The 16,703-nt window shown below is 38.4% G+C and overlaps 1 protein-coding gene across 6 annotated transcripts in view; it reads left to right on the forward strand.

The window, feature by feature from the left end:
- Positions 1-16,703, forward strand: part of LOC107498323 (amyloid beta precursor protein) — a 233,803-nt gene that overhangs the window by 82,040 nt on the left and 135,060 nt on the right. For all 6 annotated transcript variants that reach the window (XM_016121315.2, XM_016121317.2, XM_016121311.2 and 3 more), the window contains exons 4-5: positions 11,835-11,947; positions 13,846-14,039. In XM_016121315.2, the coding sequence (XP_015976801.1) occupies positions 11,835-11,947; positions 13,846-14,039 (307 nt within the window). The remainder of the gene's footprint in view (positions 1-11,834; positions 11,948-13,845; positions 14,040-16,703) is intronic.

Here is a 16,703-nt window from a genome sequence, read left to right on the forward strand (position 1 = left end):
GAAACTAAGCCGTGTTTGCCAGTCTGAGTGGTAATCTCTGAGTCTGCAGGAGAGTGGTAGCAGAGGGATGCACAGAGTCTACTTTAGCTGGTCTCCATCCCTATCAAAAAAATCACGTGATTTTCAAAAGACTACTCAGAGCGGAGCTGGTTAATTTTTAAAATATCTTCATATTGAAAAGCTTGATGAATCGTGTATACTTATTATATTTTTATTCTATTAGATGTTGTGCCACTCTTCCCTAATGGTACAATAACAGAATTCTAATCCTTGTTTCTGTTTTAACAAAGCCTCAGGAATTTAGAGCAATGTTTTGAAACCAGTAAAAGATGTACTAAATTCCAAATACCATATCAAAATTATTTCTTTTTTTGTTAAATGCTGTGATATATATATTTTTTTCTTTTTCATTCTCTCTCATGCCCTAAATGGTTTTGCATCTTTTAAAGGATATGAATTTTTAAATTTTTCCTGAGAAGTTTTGAGTTGGAAATCCCTGCAGTACAGAATAGCATTTATCTCTCTGATCATCAGGAGGCAACCTCATTGTCTCCTCAAGGTAGACATTTCAAGTCTAGGCTATACACAAGAGCATCCAGAAGGGACACTTAAGAAGCCCTCAAGGAGCACAGTGTGGCAGTTCGGTATTAGGAGACAGGTTACCTGGGACAACAGTCTGGGCATCACGAGTACATACGGTAGCCACTGGAAAGGGCATGTAGGCAGTGAAACCTCCTCTTCTAACCTCAGTGAGTGACGAAGAGTCCAGGGACGATGAGTAGTTGTAATAGATGAAAAGGAAAAGGGAGAACGGGGAGGAATAGTTTTCCGCTCAGGAAGTTAGTGTACTGGAGTTCAGAATTTCAGAACATTTCTACATGTGACATGCTCTGAGGCCCACCTTCAGATAAAGGGACAGTTGGAGTGGAGTGGAGATATAGCCTATGGGGATAGGGACACGAATGAGTGATAAATATTTATTGAGAAAATAGAAGCATAGCATCGTGGGAAAGGGGACCTGGGTTTTACAACCACGTTGATTTATCAGTGCCACCATTTGGGCTCCCCTGAAATGTTGAATGTTAGTTCCTTTCCTTCCCTCGCTTCCACATAAGATAGGTTTTGATCCAATGAGGAGGAACGGCTTGTTGTTCTTTAGGTACAGTTCCAGGCTTTGATGGTCAGTTGGCAGTTAATTCTAATCTAGTACATTTGCTAAACATAATACTTTCTTCAGTAGGTGTCCAGCAAGGGAATGAAAATATCAGCCGAAAAATCATCACTGAGAAGAGAGGAGGTTGTTAAACCCTTCAGACCCGGGGCGGGATGACTCCCCGAAGTGGGAGACTAAGGTCCTGCACTGAGAGAGTCCTTGACTACTCTCTCTGGAAAGAATTCAAGTGCACGCCAGAGTTAAAGACAAAAGGAAAGTTTATTAGAGAAGGAGTGACACTCCACAGACAGAGCCATGGTCCCCTCTTAAAGACAGAGCATGAGAGAGATGCTGAGTGTCCAAGGAATTCAGATTAAATCCGTTTTCCTTTCTGGGGGTGGGTATGCAGCCTTAAAGGCATAGGGATGTAGTCATTAGTCATCTCAGCAGGAATCTTGCTGTGTATTCCTCATGCCTCTTCCCTGTATCATTTAGTTGTGTGTGATACATCTGACTGAGAAAGTAAGAGCAGATTTATAATCAAAATTATTAAAAGATGAGCCAATGAGAGGTAAAGATCAATCAGTTTAAGACAGAGAATGGGAGAACAAGTGCTGTTGATTGGTGGAAAGCCAGAGGAGCAGACTGAATTTAAAGGAGAAAGTGCTAGGATAGAGGGGACCGTGAACTTGGAGGCCGAGAAGAGACCGATGTGTTTTATTTGTTGCTATTGACCTTGAAAGAAGAGATGCAAAATATTGTTGGAGAAAGGTCAGACAGTAATGGGTTGGAAAGAACAGTCGGGGGCTTAAAAGTGGAGGTCCACACTCTGTTCAGAGGTTATCTGTTGAAGTGCCTCCTCCTGCCTTAATTATAGCCTACCTCGCACATGGGTTTCTGACTGTGGTAGATGGAAAAAACATGTTGTGTATTTTTACCTCTCCATGTAATTTAAGGTTTGGTAATAACTAGTGGTTCTCTTGCCTCACCATGCATCAGCCTGATTGGTATTTTGTTAGCAATTATGTGGCTTTTGAAAAGCCCCATATATAACCCTAATTAATTGCATCTTTAAAATCTATCAAGTTATAAATTTTTTAACAACTCAGAAACAAGGAAAGTATTAGGAGAAGGCAGCCAGTGAGGATACTTGTATTTTCAAGAGACAAAATAGAGAATATCGGCCTTTCAGCTCATCTCTCAGAATATTGAAGACTGAACTAGGCTAAAGATAATGTTAAGTCTAAAGGAGACAACCCTTAAATTTCTCCATCTGATTAACCACACACTTATAAATTCAAATTCTAATATGAGAACTGCAAAAAGAGAAATGAGGAAAAGAAGGGCTGTTTGAATTCTAGTGATATTCCTCTCCATGCTTAAAACGTATGGTATCCTCACAGCATGTAGAATTGTGTATACAATCTTCTCAGCATATTCCAACTTACTATTTATTTCTCTGTTTAGGTCTGCATCTTTGGATTCATATTTTCCCACATAACCTCAACCTGTCTACATTTAACTCGTCACTCCTTAAAAGATATCCCTAATCTCTGAAATGTGACATTGAGCTAGTACCGCCCAAAGGTGGCCGGCCACTCGTTGGCCTCATGAGCCCTTGAAGTGTAGCTAGTCCAAAGTGTCATGTGCTGTAAGTGTAAACTACACTCCAGGTATCGAAGAGTTAGTCTGAGGGGGGAAAGAGAAGAATGTAGACAATCGTAGCAACGATTTTTTACATTGATTGTATGTTGAAATGATAAAATTTTTAGGATATACTGGGTTAAATAAAGTATATCACTAAAATTAATTTTACCCATTTCTTTTCACGATTTTAATGTGGCTACGAGAAATTTACAACTACCTTTGTGGCCTGCGTTATATTTCCACTGGACTGTGCTCCGTGCCCTTCCGGCGCGGGACTCTGTCTCAGTTCTTTGTACCCTTCATGGAATTGGGCACAGAGTGGCCTTCAGCAATAAGAGATGATCTCTTAAAATCAAACCATGTTGTGTTAGGCTTTAATATTTATTCTTGTCCCCATCCTATATGAATCTCTGTGGCCAGGAGCTGTTGTTAGCCGCACCTTTTCATGTATGGAAAACACCACGTTTTCGGTCATTGTTTTCTCTCCTCTGGCGTCACACGTAGAGTTCTTTCTACCCATTTTGCATCTTCTATGATTTAAGAAACAGAAGACAAAACAGGAACAACTTGGCTCTTATGAACGTGTGAAGGGCATTCAGTCCTTAAGGTGGTGCCAAAGGGATAAACCTGTGGGACAGGGCCTAGGTTTACGGATGGAGGGCACGAAAGATTTGATTTTAATTTTTAAAAAGGACAAACCATGCGAAGTACCTAGATTAGTCAAATTCATAAAGACGCAGAGCAGAATGCTGGTTGCCAGGGCGTTGGAGGAGAGGGGAATGGGGAGTTGTTTCACGGGTTTAGAGTTTTGCAGAATGAAAAGAGAATGGTGGCACATGTGAATGTATTTAATACTACGGAACTGCACACTTAAAAATGGGTAAGATGGTAAATTTATGTGTATTTTACCACAAAAGAAAAAGATAAGCCACCTAAAAAGTGTTTCATAATGCAAGAACCCGTAACTTAAAAAAATAAAATCTTCGTAAGATTAGCGATAATGGATTATCTTAAGTAGGCCCTTGCTACCCGAAAGGACTCGCTTGGGAGCTTGTTAGGAGGGCAGAATCGGTCCCACCGTGCAGGCGTGTTCAATCAGAGACTGCGTTTTAATAAGATCCCCAGGTGATCCAGGTGCCCGTTAAAGCTTGCGAAGCCCTGCTCTAAGCATCATTTCTCAAAGTGCGGTCCGTGAGCCACCTGAATCAGAGTCCCCTTGAGAGGTCTGTTTTCAGGCGCATCCCAGCACGCATCCCTCAGGTCCAGGGGCCGGGGCTGGAGGGAGGAGGGGTCTGCAAGCTGATCCAGCATCCCAGGCGATGCCAAAGCACATTAGAGTTTGCGAACCGCCTGACCAGGAAAGATATAACAACCATTCTTTTCGTAATTACAGCTTTTAACTGATGTTGGAATTATTACAAATATGAGCAGCAAAAAACGCCCATTATTGATAAAATCAAGACTCTGAATAGTAATGCAGCAAAAAAAAATGCAACAGGAACAGCACCTAGAACTGAACTAATGTTGTCTTGGTTGTTGAGGAAGCCTTGATTTCTGAAGTTGTGGGGCACTGTAACAGTGTACTCGGGTGTCGTGAGCATTATGACAGAGTCCGCCCGGTTTTGTTCTTAGCCATGCATACACCGTATCAGGCAGCCCTGAGGTGACACCTCATATGTAAAAGGGAATTGAATGTTTCCATTTCTTAAGACAGTGTTAAACTTAGCAAGGAATTTCTCTTACTATCAATGTATGCATGATTATTTTTAGAAGAATTTAAATGCCACACGTCACACAAATTATGGAGTTAGAGATTTGCCAAGAACACCTAAAACCAAGCCTTGACTAGCTATTGTAAGATGGTATAGAGAAGAGAAGCCCGAGTTGGTAAGATCTATCTAACCCTAGTTCTTTTCAGCTACAGTACATTCTTTAAGTCCAGAATGTGGAAATGGAAGCAGTTATGTTCCTATTACATGAAATTTTATTTGGGAGGCTTCAGCATTTTTTTTTTTTTTACATAGACTTTACTTTTTTTAAGTTTTAGATTTACAGACAATCCGAGAGGCCAGTCCAGAGTTCACACGCACCTCCTCCCCCTCCCCGCCCCGAGTTTCTCATGGACATTAAGCGCCCTCTTCATCCTGTCATATCAAAGGCACATTTTAGCAGTGCGATATGGCACTGTTGATGTTGACCTTGATCACCCGGCCTGGGTAGTGTTCCTCAGGTTTCTCCACTGTTATACTTTTTACCCCATTCCCTACTGTACTCTCTGGAAGGAAGTCACTCTGCATAGCCCATAGTGAAGGAGTAGACAATTAAGCATCACCTCCTCAAAGGCAGTGTATCTGTGTAAATTATGTAGAATTCTTCCACACAGGAGATTTGTCTCTTTTCCACCGTTTATTTATTTACTTGCTCAGTCGTTTGGATTCATGGGTATTTGTTTTATGCTTTGAGTTACAATTCAGTACCACTCTATGTACATTATTGCCCAAATTATTCTAGCTTTGGTCATTGTGTTTCTTTGACGTACCTTGTTTTTTCCCTCAACAAGATGCTCCAGACTCATCTTGCATATTTTCTGCCCTAGTCCTAGAATTGACTGTTTCTCCAAGGAGCCCTGGGTTTTTTTTATTGGAAAATAATATTAAAAACTAAGATCTGGATGCCAGGTGTGCTCATTTCTACTAGAATGTCTTTGCCCTCAGCTGACAGCATGAGGCATTATATTTGTGTATGCTCACGCTTGTTTTATACATAACTATAAATATTTCTATAGCTAATTATCTGTATCTATATTAAGCCAAATATGAGCTCATCTTGATGTCTCCGACTCGCATGTGTTACCGCATGGATCATTCTCCCTCCTCTCTTTGCTGGTCTGTGAATTTCCACTCTCACGGCGAGGAAGCTGGCTCCCACCATTCACCATCCATTTACTTAATTGTTCAATTGCTGTACGCTTGCAAGTAGTATCAGAAGTAACTCGTACCTATGCAAGGCTTTTTAAAAGCTGCAAAATTGCCGACATTTGTTTATTTTGTTCCTGTCTTTTTCTTATATATGTCCTTTGCACCATTTTTATTATTTTAAGACCCGTGTCATTTAGAGCCTTGGTCAAAGGCTATGTCTCGTCCTCAGCCTGCCATTTATGTATATATTTGAGGCTGGGCTCCATTCTCTTTAGTGAATTAGAGAGAGGATTTTAGTGAAACTTTTAGTTTTCACTTCTTTTGCCTTTACCTTATCTTGATCCATTTAGTTTCTGCCATTTTGGCAGATAGTTCTGATCCTAAGAATGCCGTCTTTCAGTTTTCACTATTATCCTGTAATAGTTACTGTGAAATGTTGGTGATGAATCAGGCACTTCTTAAAGCAACATGTAATTCATTCACCCTCATATCCTCCTAGAAAACTCAGTAACTACCCACTCTCTGAAGCAAGAACCATGACTGTTTTATTACATGGAAAATTTGTTGAGAAGTATTTTGGCTGCTTCCATAAATGTTCTTTCCATCTCTTGAGCACAAATCCTCCCCAGAAAAATTCCCAAGCCTATTTGCTAACCTGCGGAAGTTACAAAATATTAGTGCGTAATTAGTAAATTCAAGAAAAAATGTTTGCGAAATAAGATTCTGAAATAGTAGAAGTAAAACTGCCCGAACAAACATTTGTCTACAGTTATTTTGCTATGCACATATGTAGTATACATTAATAAACACATAATGCGTGAAACTGGTGGTCGACGAATGAATACAAGAGAAAAGATGATAATAATAATAACTTATTGAGCACCTTTGTTATGAGCACTGAGCCGAGTGTTTTATGGGTATTAACTCATTTAATTAGAACAACTCTTCCTTTTACTATATTTGTGACCTGGGCTGATTATATAACTTCTCAGTCTCACATCCTTCTCTTATGAGGCATGATCATTGTAGCTGCCCCAGTGCGTGGTCTGAGGACAGTGTGAAATGATGCACACAAAGTATTTAAAGCATTGCCAGGCTCAGAGTCCAAAATTATCAGAATTATCGGCATATTATCTTTCAGAGCCAGATCTAGGCCACAGAGCATAACACGATGAAGGAAACTGAGGCTTTGCTATTTTTCAATAATTCTATTGCTAGAACATTCTTACCTCTGCTCCCCTTCCACCCCTTTCCTGAATTTTCTTTAACTCTTGAGAGACAAGGAAGAGAGGATACACCTTGGGCAGAAACCTAAAGAGCTCAGACAGTTCCAGCCAGCACGACTTTAATCCTTGTGAAATCATAGAAGCAGTGTTTTTTCGTCAGAGCTCTCAGTGCTTTAAAGAACCTATGCGTGGATCTGGAATTTTTCATCAATCTAGTCAGTGCTGCTCAAAATTTTAGCAGTCTCAGCTGTGAGAAATTTTGCTCTTTCCTCTGACACTCTTTCCCCTCTCACTTCTTCCTGTGCCGTGATTCATGGTCCTTTTGGGTTTACTCGTAGGGCTTTATACTCTTACTTCTGTCTTTCTCCTGGCATCAATCTGTCTTTTGAAAAAGCAACATAAAGAAATTTAAAAATGCGTTCCTATCTTTGAATTTTCCCGATGTGGGAGACTCTGCTATTTGCCTTTTAAATATTCATTCCCATTTCTTCCTTTCTGAAAGAGTCCCGTATTTTTTGTTCACAGTGACAGTGTGTTGAGCTGAAAATACTTTCGAGGATGCCCTTGCAGCTCAGTGTGGCCAGATAACATAGTAATGACATACAGAATGTAGACAGTGGGGAGGCTGTCCATGTGAAACAGCAAAGTGTCCTTAGGGCCTAAAACCAAACAAAAGCTTCATCCTTCTCTGTGTTCCTCCTGTTTTCTGCCTGGAACTTGGACATGAAGTCTTAAGTTTCTGTGGTCATTTCATGGCTGCAAAACATGAGGACAAAAGTCAACTTGCTCTAGTGATGGCAGTACAGATGGACAAGAATAGCCTGGTTCCCACGAGCATCACTGATTATCTGCAGCAGCCCCAGCCTCAGCAACAGACTTCACGCGAGAGAAAGAAACCCACCATGGCTCTATGCCGCTGTTCCTCATGTCTCCTGTTCTACGCATTCTCAGCCGTTTTATATGACTTGCTGTCTAACAAGTCTAGTTTTATTGTCAAAACAGCTGCATTGTAGATTATAACATTACGTTACAGTGTAAAAGTGAAACTACTTAACACACACACACACACACACACAAAGAAATTGCCGAATAAACCATTTCGACCAAAGTTTAAATGACAGTGAGTTGAATTACCATTTTTGTATGGACAGTCCAGAGACCGAGGTAATTTGAGCTAGACAGTCCTCTCAAAACCACCAAAGCCATTGGATTGAGGCCTGCAGAGGCCCAGCCTAATTCAGAATGATTGTTGGCCTTGCTAAGACTTTTTAGTCAAGAAACTAAACCCAGATCTTGTTCACTAGCTTTGAAAAGTTTCTTTCAGTTTCAGAGAGAAAGGGAAGTAGGAAGGGAAGGAAGGAGAGGGAGAGAGAGGAAGAGGGAGAGGAAAAGGAATGTAAATTGTGAATTTTTAAAACAAGGAACCAGGTCGTATGATTATCAGTAAATATGCACAATGTACATTGATGAATTTGTCCATTAGGATTAAATGGTACCAGATTTTCTAAAGTTTGGCATAAACAGGAACATGATTTCTCATTATGATACTTGTTATTTTGGTTTCTTTCCCTTGAATTTTTTTTGAGAATTTTCATTACTTGAAGGATCAAACCAAATAAACAGAAGATTTAAAAAAAATAAATAAATAAAAGTCCACACGGTTCCATATGGAAACTCCAGGTACATACAGTCAGATTTTTTTTTTAATTAAAAAACTATTTTTAGGGCAAATTCAGGTTCACAGCCCAATTGAGTGGAAAGTACAGAGTGTTTCCATATAGTCCCTATTGTGTCATAGATTTTTAAGGAAAATTCTTTTAGAATTAAAGAGAAAACATAAACCATGTGAAGCTAAGCCAATTTGTGAGAAAGGGTTCATTATACGTTTACCACTCCTCTAATTCTTTATTAAACATTTTTAACAGATTTTTGTGGTTTAATAGCTTAAAATTTCTTAAGTGTAACATTCTAATGTGTTTAATCAATTTTGAAAGTAATATAAGCAAGGCTGTAAAAACCAGAGAGTCATTGTTAAATTTTATTTTAATGTTAGAGTACAATGAGTTTTCTCTTCTGCCATTAGTCCTGAGGGCTTATTAATAAAAAAAAATACTTAACAAAGTATTAATTCTTTATAAAAGCAGTCTCATTTGCTGGGGCATATGTTTCTTGGCTATCTGCAATATTAGAAAAGTAAGAGCATCTTTACAATACAAAATGAAATGTCATTATGCAAATTAAACAATATTCAGATATCCTTACAGAAATTAATGCAGTACATGTTCTTTTGTGGAATATTAGATTTTACAGAGATAACCGTCTTTCAGTGACTTTAGCTTTGCATTAAAATCTAGTCCTCAGCAGATTGGCCTAAAGGCCAGTAAAACATGCCACATTGTTGTTTGGCAGCTAATACCCATTTTTGCCTCAAGAACTCTTTCAGGCCAAAGTTGAGAATATTCTATATCTGCTCTGGGTAGTCTCAGGAACTGATTCAAATAGCCTTGGGCCAGGCATGTAATCTTCCTAGTCATTTCTTGTAAAATAGAAAAACATCACTTAGTATTTTCAACATTTGTAAATATGGCGATACAGTTTGACTGAGCAGTACTGCGAAATGAGGCAGGCGTCTTTAGGCCATTGGTCACGTCTGGCCTCCTGTGGCCTTGGAAGTTGGGATGCTTCAGATATCATGTGTTCTTGCTAATAACTTCAGTTGATTGCTTGTCCTGAGAAGCCATGAAGAGTTTACTTGGGGAAGGTATGTTGGTTTTGGATGAGATTATTTTTTATTTTTCATTCTCTAGCTCGCCTGGATTTTAGGTTTTTTTGTTATTGTTTTATAGTATTCTATGTAAAATTTTTAAAAAATAGCGACATTTTTTATTACGTATTATTTTATTGCATTATTTTATTATGTATTTCCGAAAAATTTACATCTTAATGTTTTTCTCTGGGTCATTTGGTCATAGTCTCCTGAGGTTGGGTCACCTTAGACACATTTCTTGGCAGGCATTTCTCACCTGGCAAGTGAGTTTTATATCATAAGAGACTCATCACACCGTCATTGTGGAGCTGAGATGCAGTGATGCATTTTCTGTAACTCACAATACAGCACTGTGAGCATCATCAGTTGTGTTAAAGATTTAAGGAATGACAAGATAAGAGGCTCTTTATCCCCTATGATTTGCTTAGATTTTTATCTAAATATTATTTATTAGAGTAAATACTTAAAAATGATGAGCCATCTTGCATGTTTGAACTAAAAACAGATTAAAGCTTAAATGCCTTTATAGAGAGTTTTAAAGAGCTCCATTATGTAAAGGGAATAAAAAGAGTTTTTTTACTTTCCCCCTTCTTAGGCCCTTTATCACTTTTCATGTTGCATTTCAGAAAACTTCATGTAGCATATTATGAAAGAAAAAAATTCCTGTCTTTGCTGTTGTGTGGACAACTTGTATTTTTCTCTTACTTAGAGTCATTGGTTGGAATCTGATCTTGGCATATCGTGCCTGAAGGATTGCAGTGCCCAACTCAGAGGTTGCCCAGCTTTCGTGGTCTCACTGTGTGACTATCCTTCAGTTCACTGAAACGTTTCTCTGAAAGGCAAATTTGAACATGTAGTTCCTGTTTAAAATATCTGTTGACCAATCTTGCCTCCAAAATGGTATCCAAAACCTTAGACTCTAAGAGTGGAGTCCAGCATATTTCTCGTTTCATTTACTTCTAGACTCCCTTATCCACTTGTCTTGTGCTCTAGCCACAGTGGACTTGTGCCTCTTCAACAGATATGCTTTGCCCATTCTTTATTCTCTCTTTGCACGGGAGCTTCCCTCATTTTGAAGTACATCTGCCTGCCGTCCATCCATCCATCCGTCCATCTGTCCATCTGTCCATCCATCATGGTCGTGTTTGCTAGAACAGGGCCAGGGATCGTTTGTAGAATGTTACCTTACATCTTGGAACTTGCGTGACTTCCTGCATGGCGTACTCATCCATTTAGACTCATCTCTAATGTCTTTTCTACTTTGAGGTCATTCCCAGTGCACCCAAGCAGATTTCGTTCACTCTGTCGGCCCAGCACCTTCTTCATTTCTGTTATAGCATGGAGCCTCTTCATGCAAGATATTTATTGCCTACTATGTGCAGAATCTAGGCTAAAAGCTAGGGATACTCTAATGAACAAGACAAAAATTAGGCTCACAGCTTATGTATCATATTGTATTCATTCAACTTTCACTCTCATAAGAATGTGAGTTCTTATAGGACTTCATATAATATCTTTGTATCTGTAATACCAGCGATGCTAGAAATAATTTGTGTGATGTATGTTTTCTTTAAAAATAAAAGTCTAAGGAGTGGTTTTCATAATTGAATTAAATTACAGGTGTGTGTGTGTGTGTTACATGTATACATGTCTAACACATATGTGCATATGTAGATTTTGTTTGTTTAGGGAGTAGAAAAATGCTTAATTTCTATTAGTTTATAAACCTATTAAAGTGTCTGAGAAAGAGTGGAGGTCAATAGTTATATTGGTTGTGCTCAGATGATTTCTTAGGTATTGTTAGTCTGTATTTTTCACCTTTGCTGCAGCTCTCTGAGTAATTAACTTCACAGTCAGAGATTCCTATTCATTAAAGATTTTACTTAAAACATGTAGGAAGTATTTTAATTATCAAGGTTGGCATGGCAGAAAAACTGGGCTGCTTAAGGACATAGAACTCGGCATTCCAAAGGTACCGGTCTTCCTGGGGCTTGATCGTTTCGTTACCCAGAAAGCTGATTAACTTCTCTGTGTCCTGTTAGCCCATCCTGCCTTGATACGATCCCTGTGAAATGGCCTCTGTGATGCAGACCTAATGACACGAAGCGGTTTCTTCCTTGCAGTTGGCGAGTTTGTGAGCGATGCCCTCCTCGTCCCCGACAAGTGCAAATTCTTACACCAGGAGAGGATGGATGTTTGTGAAACCCACCTACACTGGCACACCGTCGCCAAAGAGGTAGCAGCCCATCCGTTATGTCTTAGAGCAAAGATATCCTGGGAACGTGGTTAATGACATTTTAGAGGGTATTTCGAGGCAACAACTGTGTCGATTAAGTTTTTTTCTATTATTTAAAAAAAAAAACTGTTCACAATTATTTTTAAGAAGTCAAAAATATGGTCTATTGAGTTAGATTTATTATATTTCTATGCCATGTTTTCTAAATTAGAAACTATAATCTTACACTCTCTAAACTTTAAAATCTACCTTTTCTTCAAATTATTTTTTATTTACCTATTGTTTTCTTTGTCAATGCAAAGTTTTAATAATTTAACCTTTTCCCTACTATCTGTTGGGAAATGCAGTAGTAGAACAGGGAGTAACTTGTCCAATACCAGCATGAAAGCTACAGTTAGTATTTAGTTTCCAAGTTAGGCTATCTAACTTTGTGTTAAGCGGACCATCTTATCTTCGTTTTTCCGTAGTGGGTGAGTATTAATCCTAGCCTTTGCTAACCCCTCCCTGCTTTTGGCAAAGCTGATCACAGATATTAAGACAGTTAGCATAAAATGTCACTGTTTGATATTACCATCTTCAAAATTTCTTTGTCCTTTTAATGTATTATGAAGTTTTTCTGGTAAGTCTATATAAGTATAGTTTTTGTGTGGTGAGATCAGTCTTCTAGAATTAGGCTCCTTTATCTAGCACAGTGGTTCTCAAATGGGGTCACTTTTGCTCTCCATCCTTCCTGAGGAACACGTGCCAATGTCTGGAGACATTTTTGGTTGTCACAGTTGGAAGGGGTGGTGCTATTGGCGCTTGGTGGCTAGAGGCCAGAGAGTCTGCTGAACGTTCTTCAGTAAACAGGACAGCCTCTCCTCCCGTTCTCCCCAAGAATTATCTGGCCCAAAATGTCAATAGTTTTGAGGTTGAAAAAACCCTGATTGAACTCAGTTTAACATTTGTATCATAGCCTTAAAGCTGTTTGGCAAAAAATGCCACTTAAGATTTAGCATTAATTTTGCCTTTTATAAAATAGTGTTAATAATTTACTGTAAAACAAAATTTTCTTTATATCAAAATATGTTTGGGAGGTTTAAGAGCTTATCGATCTTAAAACAAACCAGACAGTTTTAAAGCCCAGCTACCCATCTGATAACCTTATTTTTTATTGCTTCTTGAGTTTTCAAAAAATAAATTTTTGTTGCTAAGAAACAGAATGACTGTAATTCCTATGAGATCAAAATACACTCTGATATTTTCATTGTTTATGTGCATGTGTTGAATTATTAATGTTTCCTCTGTCACCAGTAAATGCTTTCAAAGCTTCATGCTAATCTAGATTTGTGCAAATTTAGCAAATCTCAGCAAAGCAAAAATATATTAAAGGAGAAATCTCTAATGACTATATTTTCAGGTTTATAGCAGAGAATAATTTCTTCTCTTCCTAGAATTGTTATTCTGGAAGTGAGCCAAGAGTTAGAATTTCTAGAATAAGTTAGGTCTAAGAAAGAGGAACTTTCAGTTATAATGGAGGCGGAAGTGAGTTGGGGGTATGCGTGGAAACGTCATTGCTTTCTGACACACTGATGAAGCCAGCAAGCAAAGATTCTCTGTTCAGACTTCCTCTACATCTTATTTCCCAATTAGTTTCCATTCCTATTGTTTTTCCTAATTTCTATAGTAGAACAACACATCCTTATTAAATAAATGATACAGTTAAAAAATAAGTATACCAAAGTAGCTCGTGCTAAAGAAACTGTTGTAAATTCCGCTCAAGGTGCAAATGATCCTATCTGTTGTAAAACTGGTTCTTGACGTATTGGGTCTGCGTGTTGATTATTACGTCTGAGATTTTCTTACAAAGAAGCACATCTGCACTACCACGCTCACCATTTTCTCCTTCCCGTTTCTAGACCTGTAGTGAGAAGAGTACCAACTTGCACGACTACGGCATGTTGCTGCCCTGCGGGATCGACAAGTTCCGTGGGGTGGAGTTCGTATGTTGCCCGCTGGCCGAGGAAAGTGACAACATTGATTCAGCTGATGCTGAAGAGGATGACTCAGACGTCTGGTGGGGTGGAGCAGATACAGACTACGCAGACGGGAGGTAAGGCGACCTTTGTGTTAGGCTCCCACCGGTGCTGAAACATTGAGCATGTAGTTTTATTTCTTCTATGAATGTATCTTTCTGTTTCCCATTAAACAGACCTCTGCCCATCCCACCAAAGTTTGCTATTATGGAAGAAAATATAACCATGCGGTCCCGTTATGGTTATGGCCTACTGTTTAATCTTAATATAATTAATTTACCATCACTAAGTTAATGGTAACTATTTTATTTTAATCTCAAGAGTTGGGATTAAAATTCCACTGATATTATAGTAGATCAATGGTAACTCTACAGAGAATTGAAAGCTGAGTGAGCGACATGGCATTTTATTTTGATCTATAATTTAGAAATATTTTAAAACAGTGTTTGAGGATTATTTCATTAATCAGCTAAATTTGAAATTTTAAGAAAGGTTTGGTTTGGTTTTCTTTTCGTTTGTTTGTTTCGTCAGTTTGTTTGTTTGCCTTTTATCCCTTTTCCTTTGGAATGAAGTCAGAGGCATCTATAAATGTTCGATAAAGTTCTTTAACGGTCTTCGATTTCATTATTGTTAAGAAATATCTTTTCACCTCTTTTTCTCTGGGATTATAATTCCATAACTTATAAAGCCTTATTTTTTATTATAAGGCAGACGTCTGCATTCGTGTTATAAAGTGATGAACCCAGAGTGTCTGGGTTAGAAAGGCCATCTGATTCAGTCACCAGTGTCATGCCCAGTCAGCCCCAAAGGTGGGGATGATGATATCACGTCTCTTTTTCCTTCAGTATTTTCTCAGATGTTCCTCAGTGTTACAGATTTCCAAACAGATTTTTTTATACTCTTATTTTGTAGAATTTAAAAAATAATTTTACAAAAACACAAATATGTTTTACAAATATATAAGGATCTAGGCACACTGAGGAGCCCTCGTTTCCTGCCATTTCTTATCACTTGGTAATGCTGGACTTCTCTTTAGTGGCTATTGCCCAGTTTTATCATGACTGTTTTTGTTAATGAAGCTCTTTTGTGTTCTTTAGTAGGCTTGGAAAAAGAAGCTAAACTTAAACAAAGAAATAAATTAAAAAGAACAAAAAGAGAGAAGGAAGAGTCAACTCTATGCTTACACTACTATTTCTTTATATTTATAAAAGTTTGAAAGTTAAATGGTTTAAATTCTACTTCTCCCAGCGCCAGAAACAGAACAGGATTTACCAGTAGGAAAGCGTCTGAGCTTTTCCTCGTAGAATTAAGTGGCTGTGTTCTGGGGCATGGCTGGTCCCCTCACCTGAGTTCCATGTGTCAAGTGCAGAAAAGTCCATTGGTTTGGGTTTCATTGCCTCTTTGTCTAAAAGTTGGAGTTGCCTAGTTCTACTTGTTTTTATAGCTTTTTGAAATTCTTCCTCAGTCATATCTAGATTTGAAAGTTTCAGTGACTTCTCGAACAAATTCTTGTCACCAGGGCTTTTACTGCGTGATGTCAGTGCAGCCGGTATTACAAAGGGAAATTTGAAGCTGGACAGCCGTTTTCTTCGTTTAGAGTCTGCTGGATACTTTATCACTCCCCATTACTGAACTGGCTTTGTACTTAATGAACCACCCAAGTAGTGATGAGTAAACCAGGGAAGCTCCATGGCTGCTATTAAAAATGCACAGAGCTAGTTGTGTATGTGTATAGCCCAGAGTCAAAGCCAGCGACCATTCATATACAAGGGACTTCTCTAACTAAAAGTGGGTCTTTTCACTTTATCCTAAGAGTGACAAGCTTTTTCCAGGCCTTCTTTCTAATTTAATTTCATTTTTTAATTTTTTTATGTCTTGTGAAACTTTTATTAGGAATAGATTTCAACATGTGTTGATCTTTTCCTCCTACACCCCTCCCGACTTACTGAGCTAATTGTGAAAGCAATTACTAGCATCAAGTCTTATGAAACCCTCTCAGAGGCCCTTTCTTTCTCCACACCCCTTCTTACCAGCCCTGGAAAGAGATCCACAGGGCTTCCGGTTCTAGCCCTGGGTTCCTCACTTATTTATTACTGTCATTCAATAACTATACCTTCTTCGATATCTGTCTTTGTTTATACCACTGTCTGTCCTCTGTTAAAATCACCAAACTATATAGGACACTAGTATTTTCTTCTTTAATACTTTTTTTTTTCTTTTAATTTACTCTGTTACCTACTATTAATGCAGCTAGACAATTTGTTATCCAAACCAGATTTGATACTGGGACTATAGTTATAAACTAAAGGACCCAGACAAACTAGGTCATGTAGTCACACTACCTATTTCTGTCTTTAGTTACATCACCGTCCGAGTTGATATCCAGTTGAAATGCTAGCTGGCTCTCTCCTAGTCACTTTCATTTATACTCCATTTCTGCTGTGTACCACACAGTCGTCACTTAGACTTTGTCATCCCTTAGGGTTTCGAGCTTTGACATTTCTCTCTGACCATGATCTTTCTGATCTTAAACCTGAAACACTCACTGGATCCTACTGAATTTTACCCTTTCCTCATAATCACCTCCCTAAACAAGGCTTTTAGTTCAGTATCCTTTTTTTTTGTCATTTCTAACCAATATGGACTTGGTTTATCAATAGATAACCATTTTTACATGTTTATTCAAATATCCTGGACTTGATACCTTTCCTATTTTCTAAACATATGTTTGTATGTCATAT

This window comes from Rousettus aegyptiacus, unplaced genomic scaffold (genome assembly GCF_014176215.1).
Source record: "Rousettus aegyptiacus isolate mRouAeg1 unplaced genomic scaffold, mRouAeg1.p scaffold_m13_p_4, whole genome shotgun sequence".
Lineage (NCBI taxonomy): Eukaryota > Metazoa > Chordata > Mammalia > Chiroptera > Pteropodidae > Rousettus > Rousettus aegyptiacus.